This window comes from Cardiocondyla obscurior, linkage group LG14 (genome assembly GCF_019399895.1).
Source record: "Cardiocondyla obscurior isolate alpha-2009 linkage group LG14, Cobs3.1, whole genome shotgun sequence".
Taxonomy (NCBI): Eukaryota; Metazoa; Arthropoda; class Insecta; order Hymenoptera; family Formicidae; genus Cardiocondyla; species Cardiocondyla obscurior.
Window position 1 is genome coordinate 4,463,297 of NC_091877.1, and position 20,734 is coordinate 4,484,030.

General features: G+C 29.5%; 1 protein-coding gene across 1 annotated transcript; it reads left to right on the plus strand.

The window, feature by feature from the left end:
* The first annotated feature begins 14,548 nt into the window (after positions 1 to 14,548).
* LOC139108208 (uncharacterized) lies at positions 14,549 to 19,294 on the plus strand. Its single transcript, XM_070666298.1, has one exon. The coding sequence runs from the start codon at positions 14,549 to 14,551 to the stop codon at positions 19,292 to 19,294; it is 4,746 nt and encodes a 1,581-aa protein (XP_070522399.1).
* Positions 19,295 to 20,734: the final 1,440 nt, after the last annotated feature.

Here is a 20,734-nt window from a genome sequence, read left to right on the forward strand (position 1 = left end):
AGTATTTTAATTTTATTTTTGAAGGAAATATACTCTATAGCAAAATGTTAATTATTTTACAAAGTCATACGTTACAATTTTAAATAAAAAAAAATTATTTAAAATTATATATATATATATATATATGTACCAATAATAAATAGAAAGAAAATCACTAACAGTCACAATTGTAATAATATAATGGTTAAGATTAAAGTTAGAGTGTAACTACATCAAATCTATTTGATTCTCTTATTTATTGTTTCAGTGTTACATAACATGTATTTTCATGCGTTATATTTTTTATTAATGTAGCAATTTATTTAAATTTTTTATACTTTAGTCACTGCCACTTCCGTTATAGTACATTTATCACACAATTGTGGAGACTATTAAAATTTACAAACATAACAGGTCATTTGAAAGTTCTCGGAGTAGTTATGTAAATAATATTTGCATATAAAACGCCATTAAGAATTGAAACCCACGGCACCTATAACAGTCAACGATGTTACTTCATTAGGACTCGATTTTCGCCGGGTTCTTCTAAAAAAACCCTGCTCAGCTCTATCGCTAAGTCGTTTTATTACTCTCCTGTCAGGATGGCGTCGGTCTGGAAATCTATCAGCATAAAGCCAATCTGCTGCTGAGTAATTATTTCTGCCTCACCCAAAATGCGGATATTCACAATTTTATTTGGAAGATAACCAGCCATAATTTAAAAAAGAAAAAGACTTGACAAAATATTGAAAGTTCTTGTCTTACCAAGAAAAAGTCAATGGATGCAATATCCGTCTGCCGTTTGTAATAATCGGTTAGGTATGCCTGCAATGACTGACAAGTGTTAGAAGATTTGGTCATTTGCTCGTACGCCCAACATTAATCTGTGTTAAAAATTAACACTAACAATCAATAAACGTTTACAAGACAAGTTACACTCCGAGATTGATCCAGTTTGTTACAGAGATAGTTACAGTTTGGATTGCAGCATACTTAATTAAAAAATTATTTTATGAAAATAACATGACATTTTTCGGAAAAATGTTTCAGACAGAAGTTACTTACTTTTCGATGAAGAATAAGAATCTGCAATAAAAAGTTGGGGTTTCCATTTAAGAATTTAAAGTTGACTTTTAAATAACCTACAAATTTGACCTCAAAGTCAAAGACGAGATTACCATCGGTTGTCCCTTCTTGAACCAAATAACTTTTGTCTAAAACATTTTTCTCTGAAACCAAAAATAAGGGAGTTATTTAGGGTGAACAGTTAAAACGAGACAGCCTGTGTATACAGGGTGTTCCGTAAGTCGAGGTTAATCGCTCGGGAGATGAAAGAGAAACCAAAAACAAGAAAAAAAGTTAATATAAACATAGGTACAAAAAGGCGTTGTTTTCAAGTTATCGCCAGTTTTAAATCGCGCGCGCGCGCGCGTGTGTATGGATCTAAAAATTATATAAGGTGTTTGAATTGACCTCTTTCTACATTAATACATGCTCTAAGCCTTCTTTCTAAGAAGTCCCGAATTCTTTGTAGCACTTCGGGATTTTCTCTAATGTTTCCAAATTTATTAGTTATTTTTTGTTTAAGTTCATGAACGTTATTAACTGGCCGTTTATAAACAAAGGATTTCAGATAACCCCAAAGATAGAAATCACACGGGTTGGGGTCGGGTGACATAGGAAACCAGAGTACAGGTTCTCCACGCTCTATCCATCGTCGACCGAATTTGCGTTCCAATTCTTGTTTAGCAATCAAACTGAAATATGCAAGTGCACCATCGTGCATAAGCCACATATTATGTCGTATGTTCAAAAAGACGACATAAGGATTTGACATAAGTTTCTCCATTTAATCTGTTTTCAAAAAATGTGGTCCAACAAGTGAATTGTTAATTATTTCTCCCCAAACCAAACAACTGAACTGTCATTGATTTTTTTTCAACAATTGTTTGGGGATTTGCTTCCATCCATTTATGTGTATTATGAAAATTTGTAATACCGTTTCTATTGAATGCTGCTTCATCTGTAAAAAGAATTATTTAACTGAAATTAGGCATTTGTTTTAATTTATTCACGAACCATTGAGAGAAAATGATACGTGGACCATAATCGTTTTCAGTAAATCCTTGAACACGTTGTACATGATAGGAATACAAGGAATTTCTATTAAGAGATCTCCATATTGTAGTTGTTGGTAGACCTAATACTCCTGAGATGCTTTTGATACTAGTAGAAGGGTCAACCCGGAATGCGATCAAAATTTTTTCTTCTGTGTTAGCGTTGATTCGAGGCCTACCCTCTTTTCGACGCTGTGTTAACTGCCCAGTTTCTCGCAACGTTCTATCAATATTTTGAAAAGATTGTCGATTCGATGCGCATCGCCGAGGAAATTTTTCGATATACAACCTTCTTGCTTCTGTAACATTACCTTGAGCGAGACCATACATTAAATGCATGTCAACTAATTCGGTAACGGTTGAACGATCCATTACAGATAATTAAATTTTAATTTTATCAAACTTTCTTTTTCCGTGAACAAACTCTTATTGTGAAGCGATAGAACTTTACTCAAATTTCTTTTGTTGTGGCTGATAAATACAATGTGCTCACGTTCTTAGTCGAACAATCAATATCTAAGCGCTTGTTCGAGTTCACGAGGTATTGCACAAGATTTATTATGATTTCTTACGCGTGCCGCAAGCTTCATTTGTGCAACCACTGTTGGTTATATTATTCCTTGGCGACCTTGAATTCCACGGTTTCTTGTCTGTGCATAAGGTAAATGAGTTGTGGTTGATTATTGTGCGGGTGTTGCTGTTATATTGTATATTTCGAACATCTTGTATAATTTTTAGATCCATACACACGCGCGCGCGCACGCGACTTAAAACTGGCGATAACTTGGAAACAACGCATTTTTGTACCTATGTTTATATTGACTTTTTTTCTTGTTTTTGGTTCCTCATTCATTTCCCGAGCGATTGACCTCGATTTATGGAACACCCTGTATATGTATACAGGATGGACCAGATCAGTGTATTTTATTTTTAATGGTAAGTAGAACGCGTTGAGAAAAATTGAAAAGTTTAATAGCACTTTGTAAAATTCTCATTTGTTTCCGAAAAAATTAATAAAATATTAATAGGTAAGAGAGACAAGGAAACTGCGAGCTGTGCGAGCGAAAGACAAGCACCGGCGAGTATTTTGAAGAGAATGGGCGGAGTTAGCGCGCAGAGAGTGAAGCGAGGCAACGATACGCAAGTGAGACAAAGCGACGATACACGAGCGAAGCGAGGCAACGATACGTGAGTGAGGCGAGGCGACGATACGCCGGTGCTTGTTTCTCGCTCGCACAGCTCGCAGTTTCCTTGTCCCTCTTACCTATTAATATTTTATTAATTTTTTCGGAAACAAATAAGAATTTTACAAAATGCTATTAAACTTTTCGATTTTTCTCAACGCGTTCTACCTACCATTAAAAATAAAATACACTGGTCTGGGACACCCAGTATATACAGGGTGTCTGGTTGAGTAGTGAGCATTTCTTAGTTATAGATAGAACTCAAAAATACAAATAGGAAAGTCCCGTACCATTTTGCAAAATTCCCAATCGTTATTGAGAAAATAATTTAAATGCATAAAATGTATAGGCGTAAGAGCGACAAGGAAGCTGCGCGTGAGTGAGCGCGACAGGCGAATGGTTAGGAATGGCGCCGTCGTCTGTCGCGCTCACTTAAGCACAGCTTCTTTGTCGCTCTTATGCCTATACATTTTATGCATTTTAATTTTTTTCTTAATAATGATTGAGAATTTTGCAAAATGGTACGGGACTTTCCTATTTGTATTTTTGTGTTCTATCTATAATTAAGAAATGCTCACTACTCAACCACACACCCTGTATATACAGGGTGTCTCATACCATATGACGCATCCGTGAGAAATATAGGTAGGTAGGTCTCTTAAATACTAATCAAAAAGTCTTATACCATTTTGTAAAATTCTCAATCGTTACTGAGAAAATAATTAAAATGTGTAGCGTAATTATTTTGTAATTATTTTCTCAGTAACGATTGAGAATTTTACAAAATGGTAAAAGACTTTTTGATTAGTATTTAGGAGACCTACCTATTTCTCACGGATGCGTCATATGGTATGAGACCCTGTATATACAGGGTGTTTGAAATAAGGTTTTCTTCCCGGTAACTGTAAATAGATATCGGGAATACAAATCAAAAAGTCAGATATCATTTAGTAAAATTCGTAACCGTTACCGAGTAAGAAATTACTGAATTTTGACGAATTAGCGCGGAGCACATAATAAGTCGGGCGCGGCAGGTGAGAGTGGGTGGGCCTTAGGGAGAGAACGGGGGTGAAACGCCGAGCGACAATTGTGGGGTGGGGGTGGGAGGAGTCAATGCGTGGTGTGATAGACAATTGTCGCGCGGCGTTTCACCACCGTTCTCTCCCTAAGGCCCACCCGCTCTCACCTGCCGCGCCCGACTTATTATGTGCTTCGCGCTAATTCGTCAAAATTCAATAATTTCTTACTCGGTAACGGTTACGAATTTTACTAAATAATATCTTACTTTTCGATTTGTATTCCCGATATCTATCTACAGTTACCGAGAAGGAAACCTTATTTCAAACACCCTGTATATATATATTGTTGCACCGGAGCGATGCACGGGGTCCGTCCTCTGGGACCGACGCTTTATTCGGTGTAGATTAGGTTGAATAAATCTTATTTTGATTATAAAGTCGTAATATCTGTACAAGATTTCGCGTGATCACGTAATATTTGATAGAATTGCTTAGCAATGAGCTCGACGTAGTGCACGGTACGACGATGAAAAGGATTTACCAAGACGCAACAAAAAAAGAATTCGAAAGCAAAATTAACATAAAGAAAAACTATAATATATTTAACAGCTTAATCAAAAATAAACAACAAGTGAATTAAATTGCAAAGATTGGAAATGGCGAACGGAAATCTTCTTTGACTCGGCTAACGCGTCGGGAATCTTTAGGAGCGACGGAATTAGTCGCCCGATCGACGGAAATCTTGATGCGAACGTCGGAGATCTTGATGCGCGAGCCGATGATACCGCGGACACGAATCTTTGCAGTACAGAGAACAAAAAAAAATAAAAAAATACAAAAGAAATTGCTAAATTTCGCGATTTACAAGTTTAATTGAAATCGTCGATAACGCGGTGAAAACCAAAAAAGAAGAGTAGTCTCAAACGCTTTAGAGATCTACTGTGAGAACGAGACGAGCTGCCTTTGATAGAAACTGTATCGGAGTTCGAGCGAAACTGCTCGATCTTTCGCTGAACGGAGCCCAGGTTTTGAGGAAACAGAACGAGGAAATCGAGGAAGGATCGAGGGAAAACCGGATAAAACTGGAATAGACTGACTGAAAAGAAAGAAAGCAAAGCAGCGATAAACACGAAGAGGTCCAAAGAGACAGACAAGAACAATATACAAGCAAAAACAACACCGGAATGATCGCGATCTAAGACGAATTCTCGAGCGAGCGGAATATAATTTCAAAAAAATTTAATTTAATTCTCCGTCGATTGAATAATATCTTTATTCTTTTCTTCGTGCGGTGTTTAATTATATTTGTCGGCGGTCGAGTTACGGATTGCTAGCTCGTAACTTAATGACTTACACGTGCATTTTATATTATTTACTTTAGTCTTGTCAGCGAAGTTGCAGAAGGAAATGGCCGAATGCCCTACTGCCTTCTGCTGATAGTGCGTGATGTCGAAAAGGCTGACAAGACTGCATCGTAGGCTCAGCAGATTCTAACGGTTTGGCAATTTGCTGAGTTTTTCGTAAAAATTTAGCGCACGCGGTGGTCAATGACCTGCGTGGCGTAGCGGGTTACAATAATATATAATTTTAATAAATATATATTTAAAAAGTGTTGACTCAGTCAGTTATCTTCGCCAGCTTATCCGACAAGGAGGGTGATGCACCTTTGCTAAAGCCATACATGCGGGTGCTGTATCCAGAATCGTTATGTGTATCGTGCAGAAGTGGTGTTGGACTGTACACAAGATTGCGTTATCTGTACGGCATTCTCGCAATACTGTCATAAGGTACATCTTTTGAGATAACTTTTCTATCATTCATCTCTTTGTTTGTTTTCGATTGTTCGACGTCGTCTTCTCTTTCGCTGCTCTTGCTTTCGTTATCTCCGACATTTTATTATCTGATAATATCGATTAGGATAGATTATTCAAATCAATATATGTAAAGTTGACATTTTACAATAGTTAATATTTTAATCCAATTAAAGTAGGCGATTTCTTTTTCTCGCAATTGTACTAAACTACATTAATTTCTACAATCTCATTAATCCTACCGTATTTTGTTATTCAAAAAATGTTATTACCCTGCGAATATATCCTTTGATTTTGTGGACTTTTAGTATGTTCATCCAGGCTAATCTGTTCACCGCTTACAGAGTGAATTCGCCAACCATTATGCATATGAGGTACTTGCTGAAACCGTTTGATCATCTCATAAACGCTGCGGCGACCGTTCCACTCAGTTACATTCCCACCGCTGATCTTTTGAAACTTGTTTTCATCCACAAATATATTGGTGCCGTGCATGTCGTACGACAATTTTTAAAAACAAGACAGTTTTTAAAGTTAACATATATTATTTTGATTTTTATATACAAAATTTGAAGATAATTAATAAATTATTTTATATATAAATCCTTCCTTTCCTTATTATAAAAAACGCGTGAGACGCCTGAATTAGCTGAAAATCGATTCTATTGTTCCCGTTTATATTGTTGCCGCTTAAAACCCACGCTGATTGGCTGTCTCTCGTTTGGCTCGCTTCGTGTCAAAGTTTCGTTTGACTAGCTTCGTGTCAAAAGAAAGAAAGCTGTCAAGAAATTGTTTGAGGTTTGGTCTGTCCGCATTAATAACCTTAGCCTGGTTGTTGGGAACATAGAACGTTTTGACTTCTATTCTTCGAGCGAAACTATCCGATAGTGTCCTGGGTACTGAATGCTCATCCGCATCGGAAGTTAGTATCAAAATAATAAATATAAATAAATATTTAAATAAAAATAAAATAATAAAATAATACAATAATAATATAATATATAAGTAATATATAAGTCTTAATCTCTATTATATATTAGTCTTAGAACGTTTTGACTTCTATTCTTCGAGCGAAACTATCCGATAGTGTCCTGGATACTGAATGCTCATCCGCATCGGAAGTTAGTATCAAAATAATACAATAATATCTTAATCTCTATTATATATTAGTCTTATATAATATATAAGTCTTAATTTCTTTCTATTAATCTCTCTATTTTTCTGTTTTTTCATCATTAATTGCTACTGTAAATCTTTATTTTTTTTTTTTTTTTTTTAAAAAACGTTTTCTTACTTTTTGAAATTAATTTACATTCTGTATTTTCAGAAGCATTGACGGTACTTTTTGCAATATCCGACGATTGAGTTTTATTGTTTGTCGCAAGTTTACGAACATAATATTAGGAACGCATTAATAGCCTTAGCCTGTCTGTTGGGAACACAGAACGTTTTGACTTCTATTCTTCGAGCGAAACTATCCGATAGTGTCTTGGGTACTGAATGCTCATCCGCATCGGAAGTAACAATATAAATATATATAAATAAATATTTAAATAAAAATAAAATAATTAAATAATAAAATAATATAATAATAATATAATAATAATAATATAATATTTAAATGCCACAGTAAATCTAAATTTGCGAGAGATCGACGAATGAGTTTTATTGTTTGTCGCAAGTTTACGAACATAATATTAGGAACGCATTAATAGCCTTAGCCTGTCTGTTGGGAACACAGAACGTTTTGACTTCTATTCTTCGAGCGAAACTATCCGATAGTGTCTTGGGTACTGAATGCTCATCCGCATCGGAAGTAACAATAAATCTCTATTATATATTAGTCTTATATAATATATAAGTCTTAATTTCTTTCTATTAATCTCTCTATTTTTCTGTTTTTTCATCATTAATTGCTACTGTAAATCTTTATTTTTTTTTTTTTTTTTTAAAAAACGTTTTCTTACTTTTTGAAATTAATTTACATTCTGTATTTTCAGAAGCATTGACGGTACTTTTTGCAATATCCGACGATTGAGTTTTATTGTTTGTCGCAAGTTTACGAACATAATATTAGGAACGCATTAATAGCCTTAGCCTGTCTGTTGGGAACACAGAACGTTTTGACTTCTATTCTTCGAGCGAAACTATCCGATAGTGTCTTGGGTACTGAATGCTCATCCGCATCGGAAGTAACAATATAAATATATATAAATAAATATTTAAATAAAAATAAAATAATTAAATAATAAAATAATATAATAATAATATAATAATAATAATATAATATTTAAATGCCACAGTAAATCTAAATTTGCGAGAGATCGACGAATGAGTTTTATTGTTTGTCGCAAGTTTACGAACATAATATTAGGAACGCATTAATAGCCTTAGCCTGTCTGTTGGGAACACAGAACGTTTTGACTTCTATTCTTCGAGCGAAACTATCCGATAGTGTCTTGGGTACTGAATGCTCATCCGCATCGGAAGTAACAATAAATCTCTATTATATATTAGTCTTATATAATATATAAGTCTTAATTTCTTTCTATTAATCTCTCTATTTTTCTGTTTTTTCATCATTAATTGCTACTGTAAATCTTTATTTTTTTTTTTTTTTTTTAAAAAACGTTTTCTTACTTTTTGAAATTAATTTACATTCTGTATTTTCAGAAGCATTGACGGTACTTTTTGCAATATCCGACGATTGAGTTTTATTGTTTGTCGCAAGTTTACGAACATAATATTAGGAACGCATTAATAGCCTTAGCCTGTCTGTTGGGAACACAGAATGTTTTGACTTCTATTCTTCGAGCGAAACTATCCGATAGTGTCTTGGGTACTGAATGCTCATCCGCATCGGAAGTAACAATAAATCTCTATTATATATTAGTCTTATATAATATATAAGTCTTAATCTCTTTCTATTAATCTCTCTATTTTTCTGTTTTGTCATCATTAATTGCTACTGTAAATCTTTATTTTTTTAATATTTTTTTTATTTTTTAAAAAAAAAAACGTTTTCTTTCTTTTTGAATATTTTAAAGAGATTGATTTACTTTTTATTTTTCTTTTTTATTTCTTTTTTTTTTCTTTTTTATTTTTTTTAAATAAAATAATAAAATAATATAATAATATAATTTTTTTATTTATTTTTTTAAAAACGTTTTCTTTCTTTTTGAAATTAATTTACATTCTGTATTTTCAGAAGCATTGACGGTAGTTTTTTGCAATAAATATTTAAATAAAAATAAAATAATTAACTAATAAAATAATATAATAATAACATAATAATAATAATATAATATTTAAATGCCACAGTAAATCTAAATTTTCGAGAGACATTTAAATGCTACAGTAAATCTACATTATTTTTTATTTTTTATTTTTATTTTATTTTTAAATGCTACAGTATATATATCGAATATATCGATTCGATATATTCGATTTGTTTTGTTGTCATGGAAATGTTAAATTTCTTTTTTTTAAATAATAATTTGTTTAATCATTCAATCGACAGTTTGATGTGAAGAGAAGTATATTGTAATTTAAAAGAAAGGAAAATAAAGAAAAATAGGAAAGAAAGAAAAGCAGGATAAAGAAAAGTTCGGAAAAAGAGGAAAAAGAAAGAAGGAGTAAAAGAAAGAAAGCGGTAGAATTATTAAATAAAGAGAATAAATCAGAATAAAGGTAACTTTTAAAAAATATTTATACTATTAAATATAACAGTGATCGTTTTCTTGGTATTAATTTTTTTAATTTTTGTTTTTTTAATAATATATTATACATATCGTACTTTTCTACGGATTTTAAAGATTGAAATATCATTTCGTGTTTTCGGAAATATATTGCAAATCAATCGCTCTCTCGGTTATATAAAAATAAAATATAATTTCATTTTTAAGGTTGCTTTTTCATGATTTTGTAATATAGTTTCGCGTATATGTAAACAAAATGCAAATCATAAATTATCAATTTTGGAATCATGATTTATTTACAATCTGATCGTCGCACAGTTGTACATGTTAATCTCTCATAACAACAAATTCCCGTGCTGGTAAGACGTTTCGCGTTTTCGGAACTAGATTGCAAATCAATCGCTTTCTTGGTTATATAAAAATAAAATATAATTTCATGTTTTCGGTTGCTTTTCATTGATTTTGTAATATAGTTTCGCATATATGTTAACAAAATGCAAATCATAAATTATTAATTTTGGAATCATCATTTATTTACAATCTGACCGTCGCACAGTCGTACATGTTAATCTCTCATAACAACAAATTTCCGTTCCACGGTTTTTTAAGATTGAAATATCATTTCGCGTTTTCGGAAATAGATTGCAAATTAATCGCTCTCTCGGTTATATAAAAATAAAATATAATTTCATGTTTTCGGTTGCTTTTTCATGATTTTGTAATATAGTTTCGCGTATATGTAAACAAAATGCAAATCATAAATTATCAATTTTGGAATCATCATTTATTTACAATCTGACCGTCGCACAGTCGTACATGTTAATCTCTGATAACAACAAATTCCCGTGCTGGTAAGACGTTTCACGTTTTCGGAGATAGATTGTAAATCAATCGCTCTCTCGGTTATATAAAAATAAAATATAATTTCATGTTTTCGGTTGCTTTTTCATGATTTTGTAATATAGTTTCAAGTATATGTAAACAAAATGCAAATCATAAATTATTAATTTTGGAATCATCATTTATTTACAATCTGACCGTCGCACAGTTGTACATGTTAATCTCTCATAACAACAAATTCTCGTGCTGGTAAGACGTTTCGCGTTTTCGGAACTAGATTGCAAATCAATCGCTTTCTTGGTTATATAAACATAAAATATAATTTCATGTTTTCGGTTGCTTTTCATTGATTTTGTAATATAGTTTCGCGTATATGTAAACAAAATGCAAATCATAAATTATCAATTTTGGAATCATCATTTATTTACAATCTGACCGTCGCACAGTCGTACATGTTAATCTCTGATAACAACAAATTCCCGTGCTGGTAAGACGTTTCACGTTTTCGGAGATAGATTGTAAATCAATCGCTCTCTCGGTTATATAAAAATAAAATATAATTTCATGTTTTCGGTTGCTTTTTCATGATTTTGTAATATAGTTTCAAGTATATGTAAACAAAATGCAAATTATAAATTATTAATTTTGGAATCATCATTTATTTACAATCTGACCGTCGCACAGTTGTACATGTTAATCTCTCATAACAACAAATTCTCGTGCTGGTAAGACGTTTCGCGTTTTCGAAACTAGATTGCAAATCAATCGCTTTCTTGGTTATATAAACATAAAATATAATTTCATGTTTTCGGTTGCTTTTCATTGATTTTGTAATATAGTTTCGCGTATATGTAAACAAAATGCAAATCATAAATTATTAATTTTGGAATCATCATTTATTTACAATCTGACCGTCGCACAGTCGTACATGTTAATCTCTCATAACAACAAATTCCCGTGCTGGTAAGACGTGTCTAAACCGCATGCGACACGGTGATAGATATTTTAAAGAGATTGATTTACATTACGCCGGATGGTGCAGTATTGAAATGATGATTTGCTATATGATGATAAATTACGATTATTAACACAATGAATATCAATCGCTCTCTTGGTTTTACAAGAATATAAAATATATTGTCGCATTTTTATAAACAAAATGTATATCGATCGCCGTCTCTATTTTTAAAATATAAATGTTTTTCGATCGCCCTCTCAGTTTTATTATATAATAATATGATAATGTATATCAATCTGTTTTTTATTTTTATATGAAAAAATGTGATATTGCATTTCTTGTTTTGTATAATATTGGGTACTGAATGCTTATCCGCATCGGAAGTTAGTATCAAAAAAATAAAATAATAATAATAATAAGTCTTAATCTCTCTCTATTAATAATTTGTAATATATATATATTTTTCATGTTTAAATTTTTTTTTGATTTCGCGCGATTCGATTCGATATATTCGATTTGTTTTGTTGTCATGGAAATGTTAAATTTCTTTTTTTTAAATAATAATTTGTTTAATCATTCAATCGACAGTTTGATGTGAAGAGAAATATATTGTAATTTAAAAGAAAGGAAAATAAGGAAAAAAAGGAAAGAAAGAAAAGCAGGATAAAGAAAAGTTCGGAAAAAGAGGAAAAAGAAAGAAGGAGTAAAAGAAAGAAAGCGGTAGAATTATTAAATAAAGAGAATAAATCAGAATAAAGGTAACTTTTAAAAAATATTTATACTATTAAATATAACAGTGATCGTTTTCTTGGTATTAATTTTTTTAATTTTTGTTTTTTATAATAAGGATATTATACATATCGCACTTTTCCACGGATTTTATAGATTGAAATATCATTTCGTGTTTTCGGAAATATATTGCAAATCAATCGCTCTCTCGGTTATATAAAAATAAAATATAATTTTATTTTTAAGGTTGCTTTTTCATGATTTTGTAATATAGTTTCGCGTATATGTAAACAAAATGCAAATCATAAATTATCAATTTTGGAATCATCATTTATTTACAATCTGATCGTCGCACAGTCGTACATGTTAATCTCTCATAACAACAAATTCTCGTGCTGGTAAGACGTTTCGCGTTTTCGGAACTAGATTGCAAATCAATCGCTTTCTTGGTTATATAAAAATAAAATATAATTTCATGTTTTTGGAGTGATCGTTTTCTTGGTATTAATTTTTTTAATTTTTGTTTTTTTAATAATATATTATATATATCGCACTTTTCCACGGATTTTAAAGATTAAAATATCATTTCGATAGTTTTCTGCAATATCCGACGATTGAGTTTTATTGTTTGTCGCAAGGCTACGAACATAATATTAGGGACGCATTAATAGCCATTAATCTCTCATAAATCTCCCATTAATCTCTCTTAAATAAAAAGAGATTTATTCAGAATAAAGATAACTTTTAAAAATTATTTATACTATTAAATATAACAGTGATCGAATAAACTTTGGGTGGGAAAAAAAAGAACGCTTGCATATTAAATGTTTTCTTGGTTTTACATGAACGAAATATAGTTTCGCGTTTTCTAAAACAGAATGCATATCGATCACTCTCTCGGTTAAGAATGAAATGTGAGTGTGTAGTTTAATAAATGAAATAGGTAGGATTCTTCTACTTGGTAGTATTGCCTGAAGAAGTCATATTTTTTCTATGGCCTATTAATTAGTACATGAAAAGGTATGCCTTCAGGTAGGAATATTATTCAAGGAAAGATGCGACGTCTTAGCTAGAGCGGGACGTGTCGCATCTGAGAAGAACTTTAGTTGTAAGAATGTTAGACATTTACTCTGACCATAGATGTATCATCAGAAAACAATGATGATACAAGGTAGAGTACAATGTTTTTGAATGTCTATTGAATGTATTGTTCTTGAATAATATATATACTTGAAAAATCAGAACACAATATATAATTAATTAATTAAGTAATAACGTGCTCAAATCGTGCGCTGTGTATTCTTTAATTTTTAATAAACTTTGGGTGAGAAAATTATTTAATTAAAAAAAAAAATAAATAAATAAATAAATGATTAATCAACATTAAGAATGTTATATTGAACATTAAAAATGTTTAAATTAATTTAAATTATTTTAGCAATTTAATTTATATTTATAGGTAAATTAATGCAATAATTAAAAAACACTTTTTTTCATTTTGTTTAAGAAAAAGAAAAAAACAAAAAGAAGAAAAAGAAAAAATATATAAGAAGAAGGTAAGAAGAGAGAATCAAGAGAGAAAGAGAATAAAAAAAAGCGCATAGAATAAAAGAAGAAAAAAAATAAAAGAAGAAATTAATTAAAAAAAAATAAGGGAAAAAAATAAGAAAAGGGGAAAAAATCAAATAGAAGAAAAAAACAAAGAGGAAGGGGGGTGGGAAGGGGGAAAGGGGAGGGGGAAATAAATATAACAAAAAAAATATAATATAATATAATATTGGATGAATAAATGATGATATGAAAATAATTATGATATGATATTATATAAAATAATGATGATGATGATATAATGATAATGATAATGATGTTAATGATGATGATGATAATGTTTATGATGATGATGATTATAATGATAATGATGATAATAATAAGAAAATAAAGAAAATAGAAGATAATAGATAGATAAAAATAATAGTAGATAATTATTATAATAAAAAAAATTTAATAAAAATAGAATTATTATATTATAATAAAAATAAAATATTATATAATTAATTTTTATAAAAAGAAAAAAAATAATAAAAATTAGTTTATTTTAAAATAAAGAAAAACGTAGACATTTATAATTAAAAATAATTTAAAATTTATTTAAATCATTAATAGTTATTTTTGTTATTTTTGTTTTTATAAGTATAATTTATATATTTAAAAAAATGCCAAAACGTAAAAAAGAAAACAATGAAAAAGATGCAGAAAGAATTAAACGAGAATGTAATGAAAGAAAAGCATTACAACAATATAATCGTAGACAAAAGAAAAAACTATCAACTGAACAAAATCATATACCTGATCAAATAATTGAAAATATTTCTATTCCCAGTACATCAAATGTTAATAATATACCTAACATTATTGAAAACGCCAGTACATCTTATACCAAACAAATATCACAACAAGAAAAAAGGACTGATTGTCAAGAACAAATTGATATAGTACTTTTTAAAGAAAGGAAAGCTTTATATCAATATAATTATAGACACAAGAAAAACTTAACAACTAAACAAAATCGTATAACACTTAATCAAATAACTGAAAATATTTGTAATCCCAGTACATTTAATGTTACTAATATACCTAACATTATTGAAAACGCCAATACGTCTAATAAAAAACAAGTATCACATATATTCGAAAATATTTGTATTCCCAGTACATCTAATGTTATTGATATACCTAACATTATTGAAAATGCTACACAGGAATCACAACGAGAAAAAAGAATTCAACGAAATTTACGTTATCGATCACGTTTTAAAGATCAACCTTCTTTAAATTATACTACAATAGATAATTTAGAAGAATATTATATTGGTGATATGAATATATTATGTACTCATTGTAATGCTAAACATTTTAAAGCTGAAAAAGTTTTAAACAGAGGAAATTCATTTTATGATTGTTGCGATCATGGAGCAGTATTTCTAGAACCACTACCTGAATTTCCTAATTTTTTACGTAATCTGTTAGAAGGAAATCATGAAAAATCTAATAATTTTTTCAAATGTGTACGTAGTTATAATTCATCATTTTCTTTTGCCTCATTTAACGCTAATTTAATTAATTTCGGAAATAGAAGACCTGGTCCATATTGTTTTAAAATACAGGGACAAATTTATTATCAAATGAATACAGCACTATATCCTGAAGAAAATGAAAGACCAACTAATGGACAACTATTTATTATAAACTCAAATGAAGCGGTTAATTGTCGTTTAAATAAAAATTTAAATTTAGATTTAGAAATTATACAAAATATAGAATTAATAATAAGAGAAAATAATATATATGCTAAATCATATCAAATAATGGGTGAAGAAATAGAAAATCAACGACAATTATTATGTAATACAAATGATGTATTACCAGAATTAAAATTATTATTTACATTAAAACCAGGAATGGATCGTCGTAGATATAATTTTCAAAGAACAAATGAAGTTGCTGCTGTCTTTTCTACGAATGCTGATGGTGAAATACCAGAATCGTATGTTACAATACGAAATAAAAATACCAAAACTTTACAACTAATAAGTTCTATGGATCCTAATGTTGAACCATGGATATATCCATTATTTTATCCATATGGAACACAAGGATGGCACTGTAATTTAATGAAAAAAAACAGCAATAGACGAATAACCAGAGGACAATATATTAAATATCGCATGGCTATTCGTGATAATTTTAATCCTTTTTTGTTAGGACGACGATTATTTCAACAATGGCTTGTAGATAATTATGTAAAAATTGAAAAGGATAGAATAGATTTTTGTAAAACTCATCAAAAAGAATTACGTTCAGAAACATATCAAGGTTTAATAGATTATATGCAAAATGTCACAAATAATTCAAATAGACGAATAGGAAAAATGGTTGTACTTCCTTCTTCTTTTATTGGATCACCGCGAAATATGTTACAAAATTATCAAGATGCAATGGCAATAGTTACAAAATATGGAAAACCAGATCTGTTCATCACAATGACATGTAATCCAAATTGGCGTGAAATTCAAGAAAATCTTTTACCTGGTCAACAACCTTCAGACAGACCTGATATTTGCGCTCGTATTTTTAATATTAAAAAAGATTATCTTATAGATTTAATTGTTAAACAAAAAATGTTTGGTGAGACAGCAGCATATGTATATGTAATTGAATTCCAAAAACGTGGATTACCACATATACATTTATTAATTACGTTAAAACATAACTTCAAAATAACAATTCCAGAAATTATTGATAAATATATTTCGGCTGAAATTCCAGATCCATATAAAAATCGTACTTTACATGATATAGTTATGAAACATATGATTCATGGACCTTGTGGAGATTGGTGTTTAAAAGACAATCGATGTTCTAAACGTTATCCAAGAGCATTTCAAGAAGAAACTAAAGTCGATGAAAATAATTATCCATATTATCGTCGACAAGATACTGGTAAAATTTATGAACGACCAGGTGGATATAAAGTAGATAATCGTCATGTGGTGCCATATTGTCCAGCATTATCAATTATATTTAATTCTCATATTAATGTTGAAATAGTTTCCAGTATTAAATCCGTTAAATATTTATATAAATATATTTACAAAGGTCATGATGCAGCAGCTATAACAATTGAACCAGTAACTGAAAATGTAATTGTTGATCATGATGAAATACGTGATTTTATTGAAGCACGTTATGTTGGACCTGTAGAAGCTAGCTGGCGAATACTTAATAAAAAATTACAAGAAAAAAGTCATGTTATAACACGATTACCTATTCATTTGCCAAATGAACAAAATGTAATAATTGAAAATGATTCAATTGAAAGTGCATTAGCTTCTGCATTAAATCAAGTCACTATGTTAATCGATTATTTTGCATTAAACTTACGTGATATTGAAGCAAAAAAATATTTATATATAGAAATTCCACAATATTACACATTTAAGAAAGAAAAAATTAATGGCCAAAATATATCACACTGGAAAAAACGTCAAGGTTATTTTAATTGTATTGGCCGAATGTATTCTGTGAGTCCATCGCAAACGGAGTTATTTCATTTACGATTATTGTTACTAACAATTAAAGGAGCCACGAGTTTTGATGATTTAAAAACTGTTAATGGTATAATTCATCAAACATTTACAGAAACATGTTTGGCTTTAGGTTTGGTTGAAGATGATGATGAATGGGTTAGGTGTGTGAATGAAGGTGTTAGATGGATGATGCCACGACAACTACGCAAATTATTTGTACGAATTTTAATACATTGTCAACCATTACATCCTAAAGAACTTTGGGAAAATTTTAAAATAGCTATGTCAGAAGATTATGCACGACGATATGGTACAATACAAGGAGAAAAGAAAACTTTAAAACAAATTAACACTATGCTTATAGCAGAAAATAAAAGCATTTATGATTATTGGCAAGTACAACAAATGGAACTAATTGAAAATGATATAGAAGAAAATCCAGAAAATTATGAAAGAAACGAACAAATGAGGAAAATAGGAACTGAACAATATAATCGATTAAATGAAAAACAAAAACAAATTGTAGATTTAATTTTACAAAAAATAGATAATAATGATAATAATAATAATTGTTTTTATATTGATGGTCCAGGTGGAACAGGCAAAACATTTGTATATACAACTATATATTATTTAGCAAAAATTAGACAAAAACAAGTATATACAATGGCTTTTACAGGAATTGCTGCAACATTACTTCCTTTTGGAAAGACAGTTCATAAAACTTTTGGATTACCAGTTCCATTGTTTGCTGATTCGACATCTACTATCAAAATTCAATCTAAAGAAGCTCAAAATTTAAAAGAAATAGATATTTTTATTTGGGATGAAGCACCGATGGCTCCACGATATGCATTAGATATAATGGATAAATTATTACAAGATATTATGGAAAATAATTTACCATTTGGTGGAAAAGTTGTTATATTGGGCGGTGATTTTAGACAACTTCTTCCAATTAAAGTACGAGGTACTCGAAGTGAAATTGTAAATTTATCTATAAAATATAGTAATGTTTGGAAATATTTTACAAAATTATCATTAACGCAAAATATGAGAGTAAAACCAGAGGAAATAGAATTTGCAAAATTTTTATTAGATATGGGAGATGGTAAAGTAAATGATTCAGAAAATAATATACAAATTCCTCAATGTTGTATAGCACCAGCTAAAGCTAATATTGTTATAGATATATTTGGCGAATTAATAAAAAAACAAGATTTTAATAACATGGCTAAGTGTGCAATATTATCTCCAAGAAATGTGGATGTAGAAAAAATTAATAAACAAGTTGTTGAATTATTAAATATATTTGAAGAACGAATTTATACAAGTGTAGACAGTATCGAAAATTGCGGAAATGATGATAATATTATTAATTCTTTAACACCAGAATATTTAAATACTTTATCACCAACATCTCTTCCTCCTTATGAATTACGTTTAAGAAAAAATTGTATTGTAATGTTAATTCGAAATCTTAGTATTAATGAAGGACTTTGTAATGGTACTAGGTTAATAATTAAAGAAATGGAAAATCATTTATTAAAATGTCAAATTTTAACAGGAGATAAAATGGGAGATATTGTATTTATAAATCGTATAACATTATATTGCGAAAATGAATATCCTTTTGCATTTAAAAGAAGACAATTTCCTATTAAAATAGCTTTCGCAATGACAATTAATAAATCACAAGGACAAACATTTGAAAAAATTGGACTCGATTTAACTAGAGACGTTTTTAATCATGGTCAACTTTACGTTGCTTGTTCACGAGTACGATCATGGAAAGCATTAACTGTTTATCTGGGAGAACAACGAATAAATACATATGTCAAAAATTACGTATATAAAGAAATATATGAATAATACATATATATTATTTAATCTTTTTAACATAAATATAAATTTAAGATAATGTAAAAAATTAAAAAAAAAACATTTAAATAACGAAGAGAGATAGATGGTGAGGGAAAAAAGAAGGAAAACAGAAAATAATATAGTATAATAAAATATAAAATAATTTAATATATGATATAATATATAACATAATATATAATATTTAAAAAAAAAATATAAATAATTAAAAAATAAATGTGCAGTACAACAAATTTTTCCCGTCTCACTTATACAGACTTCGGACTGTCGGATGTATTTTTATTAATCTTTTAAAATACAACCGGTGTGGTTAAAAAACTTTGATGTACAGCACAACTTAAAAAACAAAAGAAAAAAAATGTAAAAAAATAATATAATAATACTAATAAATAAATATATTAAAAAAAGGAAGTAAAAATAATAAATAAAATAATACACTATATTATTTTAATAATTAATATAAGGAAATACAGCAGTATGGATATATGGATATACAAAATAAGATAAAAAGAAAAACAGCATACGTGTTTATGAATTAACGAAGCTTGTATATGATTTGTTCATGTCAAATTTTAGTTACGTTAAACGATGGTTTAATTTTTTAACCATTTATTTTTTATTGGTGTTTATCAGATACATTTAAAAAATATTTAATTTTATTTTAATATTTTTATTACATTAAAATTTTTTTAAATATTTTAATTTTGTTTTATTTATATGGAAGATAAGATCCTATCCTATCTTTAAAAAATTTAATAAAATAAAAAATGAAAATAAAATATTGCGCGCGCGTAGCGCGCGCCTGGTTTGTTCTAGTTATTTAAATATCTAAATGTAAAATTATGATGTAAAAGAAAAAATTTGATTTTTATAAAATCTTTTAGTATGATGTATCGCATGTATTAGACAAGCAAATATAATATAATAGTTTTAATAAATAATAATAAATCTGATAACAAAACTATACGATTGGTAGTAAAAATACTAACGATCAAACAAAAAATAATGGCGAATGATTATAGAGAGAGAGAGAGAGCGGAGATATTGTCTCACTTAGGATTATTTAAAATGAAATTATTCACCAGAACAATAAAACGATTGGATACCGAGTGTAATGTAGCTCACTTAGCATAATACGTTTTTAGTGATTTACCCAGTTACAATGTAAAAGTTTTCTGTCAGTGCGGCTATAACTTCGAGGGGCAAAACATTATTCTCAGTATCAACGTAGACATTATACTATCTCAAGGCTTCGATAAAATGCAAGAGGCAATAGACGATGGACACAACACTAAACGAACATGTCAAAAGTGTTCTTTACTAATTGAAGACAGAAACAAATATGGACCGCATATGATTATCAACACAACAGTCTTAACAGATAACAGATACGAGATTCCAAATAAAATTCTTAATCCTACACTTGGATCT

Excerpts from the sequence above, each read along its gene's own strand:
- LOC139108208 (XM_070666298.1), top strand. The coding sequence starts at position 14,549 with ATGCCAAAACGTAAAAAAGAAAACAATGAAAAAGATGCAGAAAGAATT.